At 43.6% G+C, this 14145-nt stretch overlaps 1 protein-coding gene across 7 annotated transcripts in view; it reads left to right on the top strand.

Moving 5' to 3' along the window:
• Nucleotides 1-14145, top strand: part of PHACTR1 (phosphatase and actin regulator 1) — a 323130-nt gene that overhangs the window by 287406 nt on the left and 21579 nt on the right. For all 7 annotated transcript variants that reach the window (XM_063325904.1, XM_063325902.1, XM_063325903.1 and 4 more), the window contains one exon: nt 12289-12344. In XM_063325904.1, coding sequence (XP_063181974.1) covers nt 12289-12344 — 56 coding nt within the window. The remainder of the gene's footprint in view (nt 1-12288; nt 12345-14145) is intronic.

Genomic DNA, 14145 nt, shown 5'->3' with positions numbered 1-14145 from the left:
AGCTGGGCTCAGCAGAGCACCACTGCTGTCAGGCAGGAGCAAAGTTGTTATTAGCACTAGGTAATCTCCAGTCACGAGAGTGGGCTTAACACCCAATAAACTATAAGGGACAGATGTAGATTCAGTATGCTTGGAAAGCAAAACACACGTCCACATGGCTGTGGCCAGTAGGGGCTGGAAGGAGGAGCTGAGAGAGTGTGTTCTTCTACTTTAGCTGAATGCTGATGCGTGAGAAATGGCACGTTTCAAACTAGTAATGAAATTGAGCAGAACAAGGAAGCAGGCACTCTATGTGTTTGCCCAGGCCATCCTAGCCAGCATGTTTTAGTACCAATCTGCAGCTTCTCGTAGCAGTAGGTGCAGTTTCCAGTTTTACGAACACTTTGTGCATCACCGATACACGTTCAGAAGGGGTTTTTGTCAGGGTGACTGTGCTGATTCCCTTTGCTACCTCTCTCCAAGCCCTCTCTCCTTGCCTTCACTGCCACTGGATATGCAGAAAACAAGTGGATGCCACAAAACCAGGGCACTGAAAGCCCAGGACAGAGGTATTTCAGTCCTGGCATCTGAGTGTGCCCTGCAGGGAAATCCAGGCATCTCCCATGACATGTCAGCAGCCATGAACAGACATAGTTTGCTCATTTTGCATGCAAAATGTTTTAAATATTAACTCTCTTCAGCCTCTCTGCCTGAATGCCGGCTACATGAACTATTCAGACCAGTAAGGAGCTCAAAAAACAATGACCAGTTTAAGGCAGTCTTTCTTCAGAGGACAAACAATTGCAAAAATGTGGGTTTTAATAGCACGCTTGTTGGAAATGTCACAGGGGAGGCATCTACAACACTGTCCCAATGGGGCTTAAGAAGTGAAGTGTCTGAAATGTAAAGGAGAAATGACTCTTCAGGTCAGCTGGGTCAGGAACGGGTGTCTCTCCCATTTTATATAAGGGAGATGGAAGATGTCGTTGGGCATTCCCTCCCTCTCCGTAGTTCAATATCAGCTCTAATTAAGAAAAGAATATAATGAAAAGAATAGCGGTCTCCCCTCAGCAGCTAGATTGTGGTAATGAAGCAGGTTTTTACACCGATAAAGTGTCAGGGGGAGCTGGGGGATGTGCAGGCAAGAGTACAAGCACCTGGTATTAGTTGGAAAACGAGGAGTGGAGACATTTCACTAGGGGTTGAACTGAGCCCTCGAAACTTTGGGCAGAAAATGTAAGAAGCTGATGTTACACTACGCAGAAGACAAAGAGAAAGGCTGCAGCCTGTTCAGCGTAGCACACAGGGTTTGAATGTCCCTCTGGAAGTGTTTTGTTTCATGGTGTTTTTTTTTGTTTATTTTGAAGTTAAGAGTATTTGCCTGGAAATAGGATCTTTGTTGCTTTGGAGATTATTGATTCCTGCTGCTAATTCCTTATGTGAAGTAATAAGCCTCGTTGTAACATTCCATTTGTTTTGCTGTGGAGGTACTTACAAAGCAGCAACAACAGAAAAAGATTATCACTTTATGGTCCAAATTTAGCCTCCGGGTAATTATATGCATCTCAGTAACTTCAAGAGAAGAAAATGCAGATGGGACAAGAATTCTCCCAAGTAAAAAAATATCTTGTCATGCTTTTAGGCCACTGGATTTAAACCTAAAGGTGGTGATATAACTGTGAGTAAATCATGCCTACTCTCTTCTCAAAATAACAACTGTGCACTTTCCTAAGGTGTGGGGTTTTTTAATTTCAACCAGGTGAATAATTTCTTCTTTTTTTTTTTTTTTAACTGGACATTCTTGGTATTTTCTGTCTCTGGTGCAGCATGTTTTTGCTGATGTTCCATGAGAAGCTATGATTTTAAAAAAAAACAAACATATTTGTGGACTTTGCTAATGCATAGAGGCAGAGGTAGGCTCTGTCAGTGAAGGTGTTAAATACACACCAGCTGGAAGGGGACAGGTTGTGTTCTTGAACCAGGTGGGAATTTATACAACGGGCAAATCTCAGGGTAGGGTGGTGAAACACGGAATTCTCCGGAAAAGTCAGAAATGAATTTGCAGTGATGCAGATACAAAAGAATCAACATCGTAAAACATATGCAAAGACCCAGTCTGATCAGCAGGTATCACAGATCCAGATGTGGCCATTAAAGGGCTAGGAATGACCCAGACATCTGCACTGCAGCCGGCAACGCAGCTACTGGGGAGGGCTCTCCTGGTAACCTGCTTCAGTAGATTTGTGCTTGTAATTACCATGGCAGTTGCTGCAAGAAGAGTTGTGTCTGCTGGAGTTGGTTGAACAAGGGATTTTTTGCATTTGGTACTCAAGTGGAATAAAATAATTAACAAGTGGGGTAGGGAAAATGGTACAAAAATAGCAAATTGAGGCATTAATTTTTTATTACAAACTGAAAACTAGCGTTTTAGGTCAGAATCAAATATCTTGTCCAATGCATTTTTTAATGCTTTTTTAAATTATTTTTTTTAAGACAAGTATGTCTAGTGAATTGTCTTCTCAACTGAAACTCCTCACTACGTTTGACCTCACCTCACAGATAGTTTCTGACCTGCTGGAACTCAATTTTTCAGCAATTTTACTGTTTCACCCAGCCCTAATTCTTAATCTTCAAGTGAACATTTTAGGTGACATCCCTTTGCAGTAAGTTACTGCTATTTATCACCTGCCTTTCATGCAGTCTGGGGGTCTGAAATCCCTCTGGCACAAAATAGTTAATCACTCTTAAAGCTCTCAATTTTGTTCACTTCCAGGAATTTTTCACTTCAGTAACAAGACAAAGTGCGGTCACCATGCTATTTCCTATGCATCTTTTCTCCTAGAACCTAAATTATCGTGGTTTTGAATTGCTAACACTGCCAGCTTCTGTTATAAAAGCATTTATTTGGAATTCCTGTATTGTGGCTGTGCCGAGTCACTGAGTATTTTAGCTTTTGATTCATTTCTCAGAAAGTGGATAAGTTGTGCTTTTTTGACATTACCAATATAAAGTGCCTCTTTGGAGATGAATTTGATTTCTGCAGTATTTTTTGTTTGCCTTTCTTCATGCTGGCACTGGTAAAATGGTCTATAACAAACTAACGCTGTCAGGGGATTTACATAATTCCTCTTTCTTCATTCTTTGAGTAGTCTGTAGCTGCTGCAGTAACAGAGGAGACTTTTTCAAGTTGGCTGTATAAGTGTCGAGCTTGCCGTCAGCAAGCTGGTGAAGCTCCCCACCCATAAAACCCAACGGCTTTTTGCATTTTGGATTGAGATTTGCCATGATGGTCACTGATTATTTGGACTGCCAACCAAAACTGGTTTGTTTGTTTACATGTTTTAAATGCCTCTGGCTTGACATTTTAGGAGTACAGTTGTGTTAGTGCACATGTGAATAGGAAGATAGGGTGCTGTTACTTTTTTAATTAGATTGCATACTGACAGTGCTAGAACTGTAAAATACCTGCTAATGCACAGGCTATATACGTACAGTCACTGTGGTCCATATATAATCACCGTGTAGTCACTGTGGTCCAGACAGGCCCATCAGGAGGTCTGATCTTCACACTAGCTAAATATAGGGAAGATGGTTCCTCCATTATGTGCTTCAGCCCTTAATCCTCCCTCGGAGCCAGCAGCTGCTTCTCAGCATAGGCAAAATTTAAGTGTGTGGCAGCAGATAAGGATCCTTAAGAGGAGAGGGGTGCTGGGAAAGCCCGGTGATGTTTTAGAGGGTTGTAGGAAGTTTGGGGAGTGGGGTTGTGCTCCTGTTGTCATCCCCCAGCCTCTTTCCATGGTTTCTTCCCTGGCCCCACAGACCTTCTTCCCTGCCCGAAAAATTGCTCCATCCTGAGGCCACCACACATGCCCAGGAATAACTGCATTATTCCTATATCAAACCATGCTCAACCATGCGACCTTCCCTGAGTGCCAGGAGCCAGGGCGGGGAGATATGCCAAGAGGGAAGGGGACTTTGCTATTCTGGCTCTTGCTTGGAGATGGCTCTCCTTTTAAAAGCATACCTTGTATGGTAAGAAGCAGCCATGTGCTGGAGTCTAGAGGGATACCCTAAATTTGTTTAATCCACGTGGCTAAAAACACCAGGGTGTGGTGTCACAAGTCCAGTCACAACTGGCTTGGTTGGGTGACAGAGAGCTGAAGGAGTCTGGGTCCCTGCCTCACGTCTGTTGTTTGGCAGAACGGTCCGTAGGATTGTCCAGGAAGCCCTTCAGCAGCAGAAGATTGGGGACACCTTTGCAAATATATTCATGGTAATTTGGTCTCCTACAGATCTTCCAAATACAAGGTCACACCTCAAAACTGAGTAAGTGCAGAAGATGACAGGAGAGGCCTCCAAAGACTAGTGTTTGGAGGAAAAGAATATTGTATTTAACCAGAAAAAAGTAACTCACTATGAGGAGTAAGGCAAATAATGTTTCTAAAGTTTAGCATCTAGATCTTTCCGTCAAAAACGCATCTTTAAAGACTCATTGCTGTAAGTATGTTTGTTCACACAACCACATTACTATAGAGAGAAGAGATTTTAAAACAAACTAGACACAATAATGCCTATAGACAGCAAGCACATTTGTTCAGCTCAGATATTGATTTTCGTGGTGCCATTTTATTCAAGTCATTCATGGATTGACCTTGAACTGCGAATTATGATCTTTTTAGCTTTGTAAAATCAGCTTTTGGTTCAATATTATTAGCTTTGGAGAAGTAAGTGTCTTCTCACAATGCTGTACAGACAACAGAAGGACAATTGCTAACATTTTAGAACATTTTTTTTTTCTTTATTACAATGGATCCTAACATCCATCTGTTTTTTTCTGGCATGCTTTAGATTTTCAACCAGCATTGGGTACATTTTTGCCTCTGGATTTCTAGTACTCAAAATTATCCCATTTTTATTGTTCCAAAAATATATTCTTGAATTAGATACGTAGTAAATTCCCTCCTCTAAAAGAGATTGTTCTTTGTTTCCTACTGCAGTTGTTGGATGTTTTGTTCTTGGGATTAGGGAAGAGATTTGAGAATTAATGCTGCAAAGCTCATGTGGTGTAACTCTCTTAATTCCGCCGTGCTCTTTTTTTAAAATCATTTAAATTTGCATGATCGTATTTTATGTGAACAGCCAGCATTTGGCTAAAAGGTTTGATGTTAATGAAACAGTACAGTAATGAAACAAAGGAGGCTCCATTTTAGACCCTGAGGTGCGAGACATGAGCTTTCGTGGTCTTGCAACATTCCACCTTTCAGTAGGCATTATGCAGTAAGTATTATTGGAAAGGAAGCCAAAATCTGCATTTGCCTCTCTAGCACTACTTGGCTTTATCTTTAATAAAAAATAAGAAATTAAGTAATTCCTTGGGAAAATGCAGGTGTCTGCGCTGTGATACTGTGGTCTAATGACAGATTGATGACTTGGGTATGTCATTATTCACACTGTTTCTAGTCAGAGTCATAGGACTACCTAGTCATTCCATTATTTCTTGCAATAAAATACAGAGTTCATGGCCCAAGATGATTCTACTTTATTTGAGTATTTAAAAAAAAATGCATTCTGTATATGATAGGCAAGATTTTAACTTTATGCAGACATAATGAATTGTCGAAATCTACATTTTGAATATGATTCTCTTTCCCCAGGAGACCTAATCTGGGCAGCCTGTTCTTTCTTGGGGAGCTTGTAACTTTCCCAAGAGTAAATCAAAATCATAATAAATCAATCCCTCGGTCAGCTGAAATAGAAAAGACTGCATTCTTTGAGCTGTGAGTCAAGAATGGGTTCACATGGGCGAAAGAATGAGAAAACAAATTGGTCAGGTTTAGAGTTTTAAACAAAGGGCCAGCTTGGTTATATTTTTCACTATCCACAGATGCTTGAGCAAGCAGAAAATTTGCTGATTAGTTTTTCTAAAAATCTTCACCGCAATCTAGGCTAGGCGGAGCTTTAAAGTTTATACGGAAGCTGTTTCTCAACACAAAACCAAGTCCGGGATAAGCATAATTTTGGGGGGGTAGTAAAAGACTGCATAAAGCCTAAATTAAAATCTGAATAATTTTAGTTGAAAATCTGATTTTCCTGCAGAGCCCAGCTGGATACATGACTGCAGATGTGTTACGGGAACTGTTGTTTGGTTGGTTCATGTGCCAGACTGCTCTGTATTCCTTGTGGTGCATTAGGAAGAACTGCTGAGCAAAAGCTTTGCCTCTCTTCTCCAGGACACGGGACTGTCGTAGCCATCCTGGACTAGGCGGTCCAGGCCGGGGACCAAACTGGGATGCTGAGGCACCAGTACTTAGCTCTTCAACTGATACTTACCAGTCTTTAAATTTTCACCAAAAGCGCGCACTTCCTACCGAAACAGTTCTCATCTAAACTCTGTCTCGGTGGTGCTTCACCCGTTTTCCCAGGGGTGAGCAGGGGTCTGTGCCTGCTTTGGTCTGCTCTAGTCATTGCCACAGGCTTCTTTATAGCTGCAGAAGCACCACCGTCTCCCAGGCGCTGAACGTTTAAAATCAACAGGGAAGGCGAGAGCAGTCATTACACGGTAACTGAATCGTGGCAAACACTCCTTATGGTTTTATTGCCTTAATTTCTCAGGAAAAGGAGTTATAAGGCATATTATCATGACTGATACCAGGAGACTTGTCACACAGGAAAGAGAGCTTAAAGGAAGAGATCATGTATCCTACAAATTAGCCAACGTCTTAATGGAGTCTAGTAGGGGAATTTTAATGGTGTAAAACTCTTACGTTTGCTTCTTTAGGTAGGGATTTTATTTTTAATATGCCTTCAGTTTATTCACTCATTGATAAGACTGTATTTAATCCCGTTTTATAAATCCTGTTAGGAGAAAGATAGTTCTCTGTAGACTCTAAAGTCTGGCTGGCAATATCTGGGCTGATACTTCAGAGAAAGTGAACCTCCAGGCTTAAAAATATTTCTTGCTCATTGTGCAGTGACGTAAGGAAAGGAGGTAGTTCATTCCTGCCCTCTGCTAACAGTTAACTGGGAGAAGCAAATACAAGATTTTCTTCTCCGTTTTTCTCTTCCAATTTTCTGTACTGGGCATGGGAGCGCAAAGAGCCCCTGGTAGCCTATACTTCATCAATATTGCTTTGCTATCAGCGTTATTATTGGGAAAGGCAAGCTAAATTAAGCAACAGTAGGACTCTTCACTCCCATTGAATTTTCCTCATGTTGAATTATATAGCTGATGTAAATCAGCGCAGTTCTACTGGCTTCGGTCGTGCTCATTTATGCCAACTAAAGAGCAATGCGACAAGTAGTGCTTTGTAGCAACTGGCTTCTCATGTGCCCAACTCAGATTTACTCCTCTCTTAGAGCAGTCTCGAGGGTGGTATGAACCCAGTTGCAACTGAGTAAAAAGATTTGCATCTACAGAATGAATTCAGGAGTTGCTCCAGAGGCTACACCCCACTGTGCTCAGAAGCTGTTTTATATCAGGGTGACCTATGTCATCAGGAAGAGCTGCGTGAGCGTGGCTGGGATCGGTTTTGTGGTGTTCTGGACACCTCACCATACTGCTGCATGCCCTGTTGTGACCACCTGTGACTTGCTTGCCCATCAGTCCTGCTCTTGGGTCACGCACACCAGATGCCACCATTCAAGCACTGGAGAGCCGATGGGTTCTGCCTCTTGTATCTGCAAATGCTCAGAGTTAACAAGCCTGGCAAGTATTTGAGGCATCATTTTCCAGCAAGCCCTGTACTATATCCAGCCGTTGTACTTACAGATGACCCCATACTACACTCTTAGATTTTCTGATGCTCCAGTCAGAGGCAAAGATTAATTCCTGATACCCGGAAAACACGTATCCAGCACTGCCTTGTTCACAAAACAACGAGCTGAATGGCATTAACCAGCTCTTCCTCAGAGTTCATCTACAACAAAACAAGAGACGAAGGAGAGAAAGCCCATGGCTCCTAGTAGAGGACAGCCGAGACAGCCAGGAGTGCTTTGCTTCAAAGGTACTACCAGACAAAAGGGCTGCAACAATCTGACCCTCAGCCCCACAGCTAGGGTATGGCCACACTGCAGAGAAGGGTGAGCATCACTGTGTGGGCTCTTCATTGAAGTGTTTTGTATTGCCTGGGGAGATGTACAGCCAGTTTTTTCTTTTATTGCTCCTGCAAGAGACTGCCACATGGAGCAGAAACTTCCCATTCTGAGTTCTCAGTTTGCTGGGCAGGCTCCAAACAGTAGCATCCATCAGTGAAAATGCTGTCTTTCTTTCCTCGTGCTCCCTGAAGAGATTACATTCCCACCAGCCAATATTTTAGGTCTACAGCAACTGACTTTTCATGATTGTCCCTCCTGCCCCCAAACTCCTACTCATCCACCATGACATGCCCAGCCCAGAGCTGATTCAAAAAAACCCAAATCAAACAAACAAAAAACCAAAACAAACAAACAAAAACAACCCACAAAGAAACCCACCACACGATGTCCTTATGAAGAGGTGCTCAGCTCTTGTATAGTTCTAGGACAAGGAGTGTGGTGCATTTTGATCATGCAGGGAATTAATTCAGAAAATTGGTTCACCATAAATCTTAGGAAGGTTTTCTTTCTAGTAAAACCTTTGCTAGTGTATTTGCAAAACCGCTATTAACAAAATTGCAAAACCATATGAATAAACCAGGCAATACATTGCAAAGCACAAATTACAAAAAAACCAAACTCTCCTGTCCCCTTGAATGCCTGAAGCTTGTTGCAAAACTGCATGAATGGCACAGGGAAAGTCAAGCATGTTCACACAAGAGATTGTAGACACAGAAAGTGCTGTTACAGGTTGTTACTTTTTAAGACCTCTTTTGCCTTTTTCCAGGTTAGACACCGATGCTCGTACAGCTCCATGAAACAGCCTTAGTTAACCTTTCTGATCAGCAGCAGCACCGCACATCCCACTCGATTCTTACAGTTTTCACAAGCAGATCTGTTCTTTGCTGTTGCACCAGGCTCCTTCCTCACCTCCGTTTTCTCCTGTTTATTCCGATCGTGCTGCTAATGAGACACTTGTTTCCCGACCTCTGGCCTCTTGACGGCCTCATGCAGCCCCTGTGATGTTAAATGAAATAAGGCACAGCAGCAATCCAGCAATCAAACCACTGAAATCAACCTCTGCAAGCTAGGTGGGCTTCATTAATATTTTTTTATTCTGGGCAGCACAGGAGGGAAGGTAGGAGAGGGGAGGTATCACGCCTCGTGTTTTGCCAAGATCAGAGCGGCACACTGGAGATGGTACACTGAAATTTGTTGTGAAAAAAACTGTATCTTTGCAGCCATGGTAACAAAGCAATAGCTGCTTACATTTCTTGATTTACAGGATCTGTAACTAGCATCAAGATTTTCAAAGATGGTAATGTTAGCAGCTGTTCAACATCTGGCAAACCTAGAAGTTAAGAGGCAGGAAAAAAGAACTAAAATGACACTGTTCTGAGGCGCTAGTGGAGTTTGTAAAGCCCAGAGATAGTTTGGGGGCAGAAGTCACTGTAGCAGCAAGAGAAGAAATGAAATGAAAAGAGCAAGAGACCAAGAAAAGAGATAATTGTGAGAGCTTGGAAGGGAAGGGCTGGGGAAGGAGCTGGGCTTGTTTGAGGAGCTCATCAAGGAGGGACACACAAGGAGGGAGCAGGAGCAGGCTCAGTCAGTCCAAAAGGATGATGGAAATGGGGATGTAACAGCAGTTCATGGAGGTGAAAGCAGACACCCATGCTGGAGGCCAGGAACCTCCACAGCTTCTATTCATTGCCGCCTTCATCCTCCAGCTGTGCTTCACTGCTTGCACTGTAAGGACTAGTCATGATTTTGTTCCCCTACAAGGATACCTTATCTTTTCCTACTGCCTATGTCTTGCTATTAAAAATTCTTGAGTTTGGAAGAGGCCAGAAGCGATCAACGACCCATGAATGCAGATAGCTTCAGATCTCCAGACTGAATCTATCAAAAGTGTCATGGGTTTATCTGACCTGTAAGTGCATCGCTTGAAAATGACAGTCATCATTTAGGCAGGAGCACCCTGCAGCCTGAAAAGGGTGGATAATGGGATCTATAAAACAATTGACTCTCGATGGGGAACACAGGTATTCTTGTCTGGCTTTCTCTAGGACACATACCAGGCAGCGTGGGGAAGAATCCCACAGTCTACAGGTCTCTGAGCAGCACAGGAGCAGAGGGTGCATATTATACAAAGGGCATACTTAGAGGAAATCTTTGTCCTCTTGCGTGGAAGCAATGACACAGTGAAGTGAAAGTTTTGTTTAAATGCATCTACTTCGTGGCAGGTACCCCAGGAAACACATGGAAGTCTTGGTCCTTTTTGCAAATCGCCTATGTAGATAGATAAAACTTCTGCCTTTTGTTAGAAATGCTCCAGTGTGAACTGTTCTTGACAGCACTGTTAGCTGAGTCCTTCAATCCTTGTTTTCTTGGAAAGGGGAGGACCTTTTCAGGAGCATTCTCTTCAGACTAATTTCTCCTTCTACTTGTTGTGTGATGTTTGCTTCTGTAGAGGCAGCCACACGCCGGATGGCTGGAGTCTGTCCTTAACATCCCTCTGGTGCATCCCCTTGAAAAGCATCACAGTGCAGTGGATTAAAAACATTGTATAGCTCAGTCCCTGCAGGCACACGTGGTGGGGCTGAGTGGCAACTCTTTCTCTTTGATTCTCACGCGCTGCTAGAAACGAAGTAGTTTTAATTGCTTCATAGTCCTAAGGTGAATCTCCCATTAGCAACAGCTACTGTATCTTAAAGATGGTAATAGCAACTGCTTGAACAGCACTTTCTGTCTTCCAAGTGCTTTGCAGACATTCTTCACTTCTGAATTAAGGATGAGTTTCTGTCCCTTTCAACACTTCTTCCAATGAGGTAAATGCTCAATCTGCCGTGGGAAAGAGACAAAGCTAATGACTCCAAATTCGCCACTGGAACAGGGCCGTGTTCTGCTGGTTTGTTTTTGTGGTGTAAAGTGGCCCCAAAGGACGTGCGGCTGGTATCGCCTCTGCTGGTGGAAATCTCCAGGGTATATGAAATCAGATGCCTGTAGCGCTTCTGCCGTCATTACAGCTAGTGTGGAGGATGGGCTCCTACCCATCCCATGCACTTCAGCCCCCTGCACCATGCACGATGTGAGGGGCAGGGGTACTGAGTGGGCGCACAGGTGACCTCCTGGCTCTGGAGAAGGCTGGGGATGTGTGTGCATCTCCAAGCAGTGGCTCAGCCCCCGTGTTGTGGCGAGCGGTTGTCAGACATACCTCATCCAGCCCTGCAGAGTCAGCCCCGTTTCAGTGAGCTTCTGTGCCCTGGGTCAGGGGAAGCATTCATCGCAGAAGATGAAGCCATGCAGATGGCATTCATCTCATGTTTCTTATCAGTACCCGGTACCTCGCATGGGAACTGATGAGCTAACTGGCAGAGACTGGGGCCCCCAAGTTGGGAATGTCTCTGAATGACCATGTCTGAGGGAGGGAAAAGGCTCTGTCCTGTCACTGGCATCATTGACAAAACTCCCATTGACTCGGAGGAGAGTGTGAGGAGGCCCAACAGTGTTGACTTCTGATGTCATCTCCCTGGTTTACTTTGTTTTCCAAAGACCACTTTGTGCTTCTCTCCCTGGCTTTGTATTCTGAGTATTCAGACCATTCCACGCTCAGAGTCCCCATTTTTAATTAGATGGCGTTTGTTGTGACCCTATTACGTACAGGTTGACTAGCAAGTCACACGATCCTTCCATCTAAGATTGAATAAAAGCCACGAGAGGAGGAGGGAAGCGAGGGTGCGGAGGAGGAGGAGGGCTGCTATTGTTCTGCCCTCGGCGCTGCCAAGCCATCCCTTGTTTTTGCTGTGGACTGTCTGTGTGCTCAAACGCTGTTTGAACAAACGGGGCACAGTCAGGAGGCTGGCAAGAGGGCAGGGAGAGGGTTAGCCGGGTCTTAGCTAGGAAATACTTGCACGAGTCAGGAAGCAGGCATGGGAGGAAGGAAATTAAGTGGAGACATCTGTGTAGCTTAGCTTTCAGCAGCTCTGCCTGGGGTAGGGGTGGGAGAGTCATGCCTAAGATGACATAACGTATTTTGCCTTTCGTGAGCTGAAAACAGAGGAAACTGCGAAAGCGAAGCATGGTCTGTGTCACGCATGGTCCGGGTGTACCAAGTACATAATGGAGCAGTGTCAGTGCTTTCTGCTCTGCCTTTTGCACCCCAAAATAACTCTTCAAGACAGAGAACTGAGGAGAATGTGATATGGTCCAAAAACTGATCTTGGACTTTTTTCGCAGACGACTGAGCCAGAGGCCGACTGCTGAAGAATTGGAGCAGAGGAACATTCTGAAACGTAAGTCCTGATAATGCTGACATTTAACCTCAAGCCAGCTAGTTTGGGTTAGTTTAGAGATATATATATATATATATATATATATATATATATATTTAGATATATATGGGGTGGTTCTTTTAATAAAACATAAACTGTTCTGCACTTGCATCATTAATAATAATAAATGCAAATAAGTGTGCAAGTCTGTAGCAACATCTAGAGCTGCAGAAACAATTCTTTAAAATGAGAGTCAGTAAATTCACAAGAATGAGCAGCCTATGGGGAAAAAAACCTCAGATGTTGAATCTCTTTTGCAAGTCTAGTTCCAAACAGAGGGTCCATCATTCTGAAATGCCTTTATGCGGCTCTTACACAGGATGAGCATCCCACTTTAAATTAGTAAAGACATTAGAGCATGGCTTGATTAGTTTTCCTAAAAATCTTCACAGTAACCTAGACTAGGTGGAGCCTTTATTCAATTAAAAAAAGAAACCAATGTGACTCAGGATTATTTCCCTGAAATGTTCCCCTGAAACTCCTCCTTTAAATCAGACAAAAACTTCCTGGTAGGTCCTCAAAATGTGAAATGGTATTTTAAAGGAACAAAACACCATTTAGAGACCCTGATCTGGGTTAAGTTGCCACCAGCTTCAAGGGAAGCAGGACTGAGTCTCATGAATGACTAGGAAAAAAATTAGTTTCTTTACTCATGTTGAAGTGGTTTGAATATTTAAAAAAAAAAAAAAAAAAAACCACAAAACTGTTTATCTAATTGTTGTTACTCTGGAAAGAGAAAACAAAAGAAAGAAGTTCTTCCCTTTTTAAGTTAGTAAATCCATCATTCCAGGGAAATTATAAAAAAAAATTACTACAGAAAAACATGTTCTTAAATGGTACCTTAAAATACCATAGTGTCTCCTTTGGTAGGTCCATAATTTACTTTCTCTTGTTGTTCAAATAACTGCCCTGTACAGAACCATAAAAATGTGGTAGCAGAAGATTAATCCTCTGCAAATTAGCAGAATTGATTGATTAAATACTTCAAAATCAAATTCCAAGCAAGTTAATGATAGTATTAACACTCAGCGGGGCTTTTTCATCTGTTCATGTTATTACGTGCGGCAGACAAAGAGAGAGACACCACTGTCGATGCAAAGAGGAGAAAAGACCGGACAGCAGAGCGGCGTGGGCGAGCCCGAGGTTGCCAGCAAAGCCATTTGTTTGGGGTCAGCCCCCTTCTGACAGCTGTGCCCCCACCGCCTGCTCCTCACTCCCGGACCTGGCAGCTGGAGAAAGTCAGGGGCAGAAACTGGGGAAAAAGGTGGCACATCCAGATGTGATGGTCTCACAGGGGAGGTAGCAGAACAGCTGGAGGAGGGGGAACCTGCAACGTGACTGATGCCAGGCTCAGGCGGGGAGGGACAGAGGCCAATTCTCTGGGCAGCTCATGTTGTCATCCCGGGACTTGCCACCAGCATGACCCAACATGTGTCATGCACCATCTGTCACTGGTGCGTGACCAGTAAACACCGCCCTGGCCCTGGTGAGGGTGGGTGGGGGGAAGTGGGGGTCTTGGGCAGCTGCTGTGGCAGCAGTGTTTGAACCGGCATCAGCAGAGGCTGTATTTCCAACGCTGGGTGACTTGCAGAGATTCCTAAATGTCAGCTTGCCAAGCGCAGCAGTCACACAGCGACCTGAAGACGTCTTACAGTTCAGAGGAGTTATCCCCTGAGTCACACTGGTTTCTTTTTGAATTAAATAAAGGCTCCTAAATGACATGGATCTGCTTGAAAATATTTCCCTGAACCCAGAACTATAT

Source organism: Chroicocephalus ridibundus, chromosome 2 (genome assembly GCF_963924245.1).
Source record: "Chroicocephalus ridibundus chromosome 2, bChrRid1.1, whole genome shotgun sequence".
NCBI lineage: Eukaryota > Metazoa > Chordata > Aves > Charadriiformes > Laridae > Chroicocephalus > Chroicocephalus ridibundus.
Note: the sequence above shows the minus strand (reverse complement) of the source record. Positions and strands in the feature narration are given on the sequence as shown.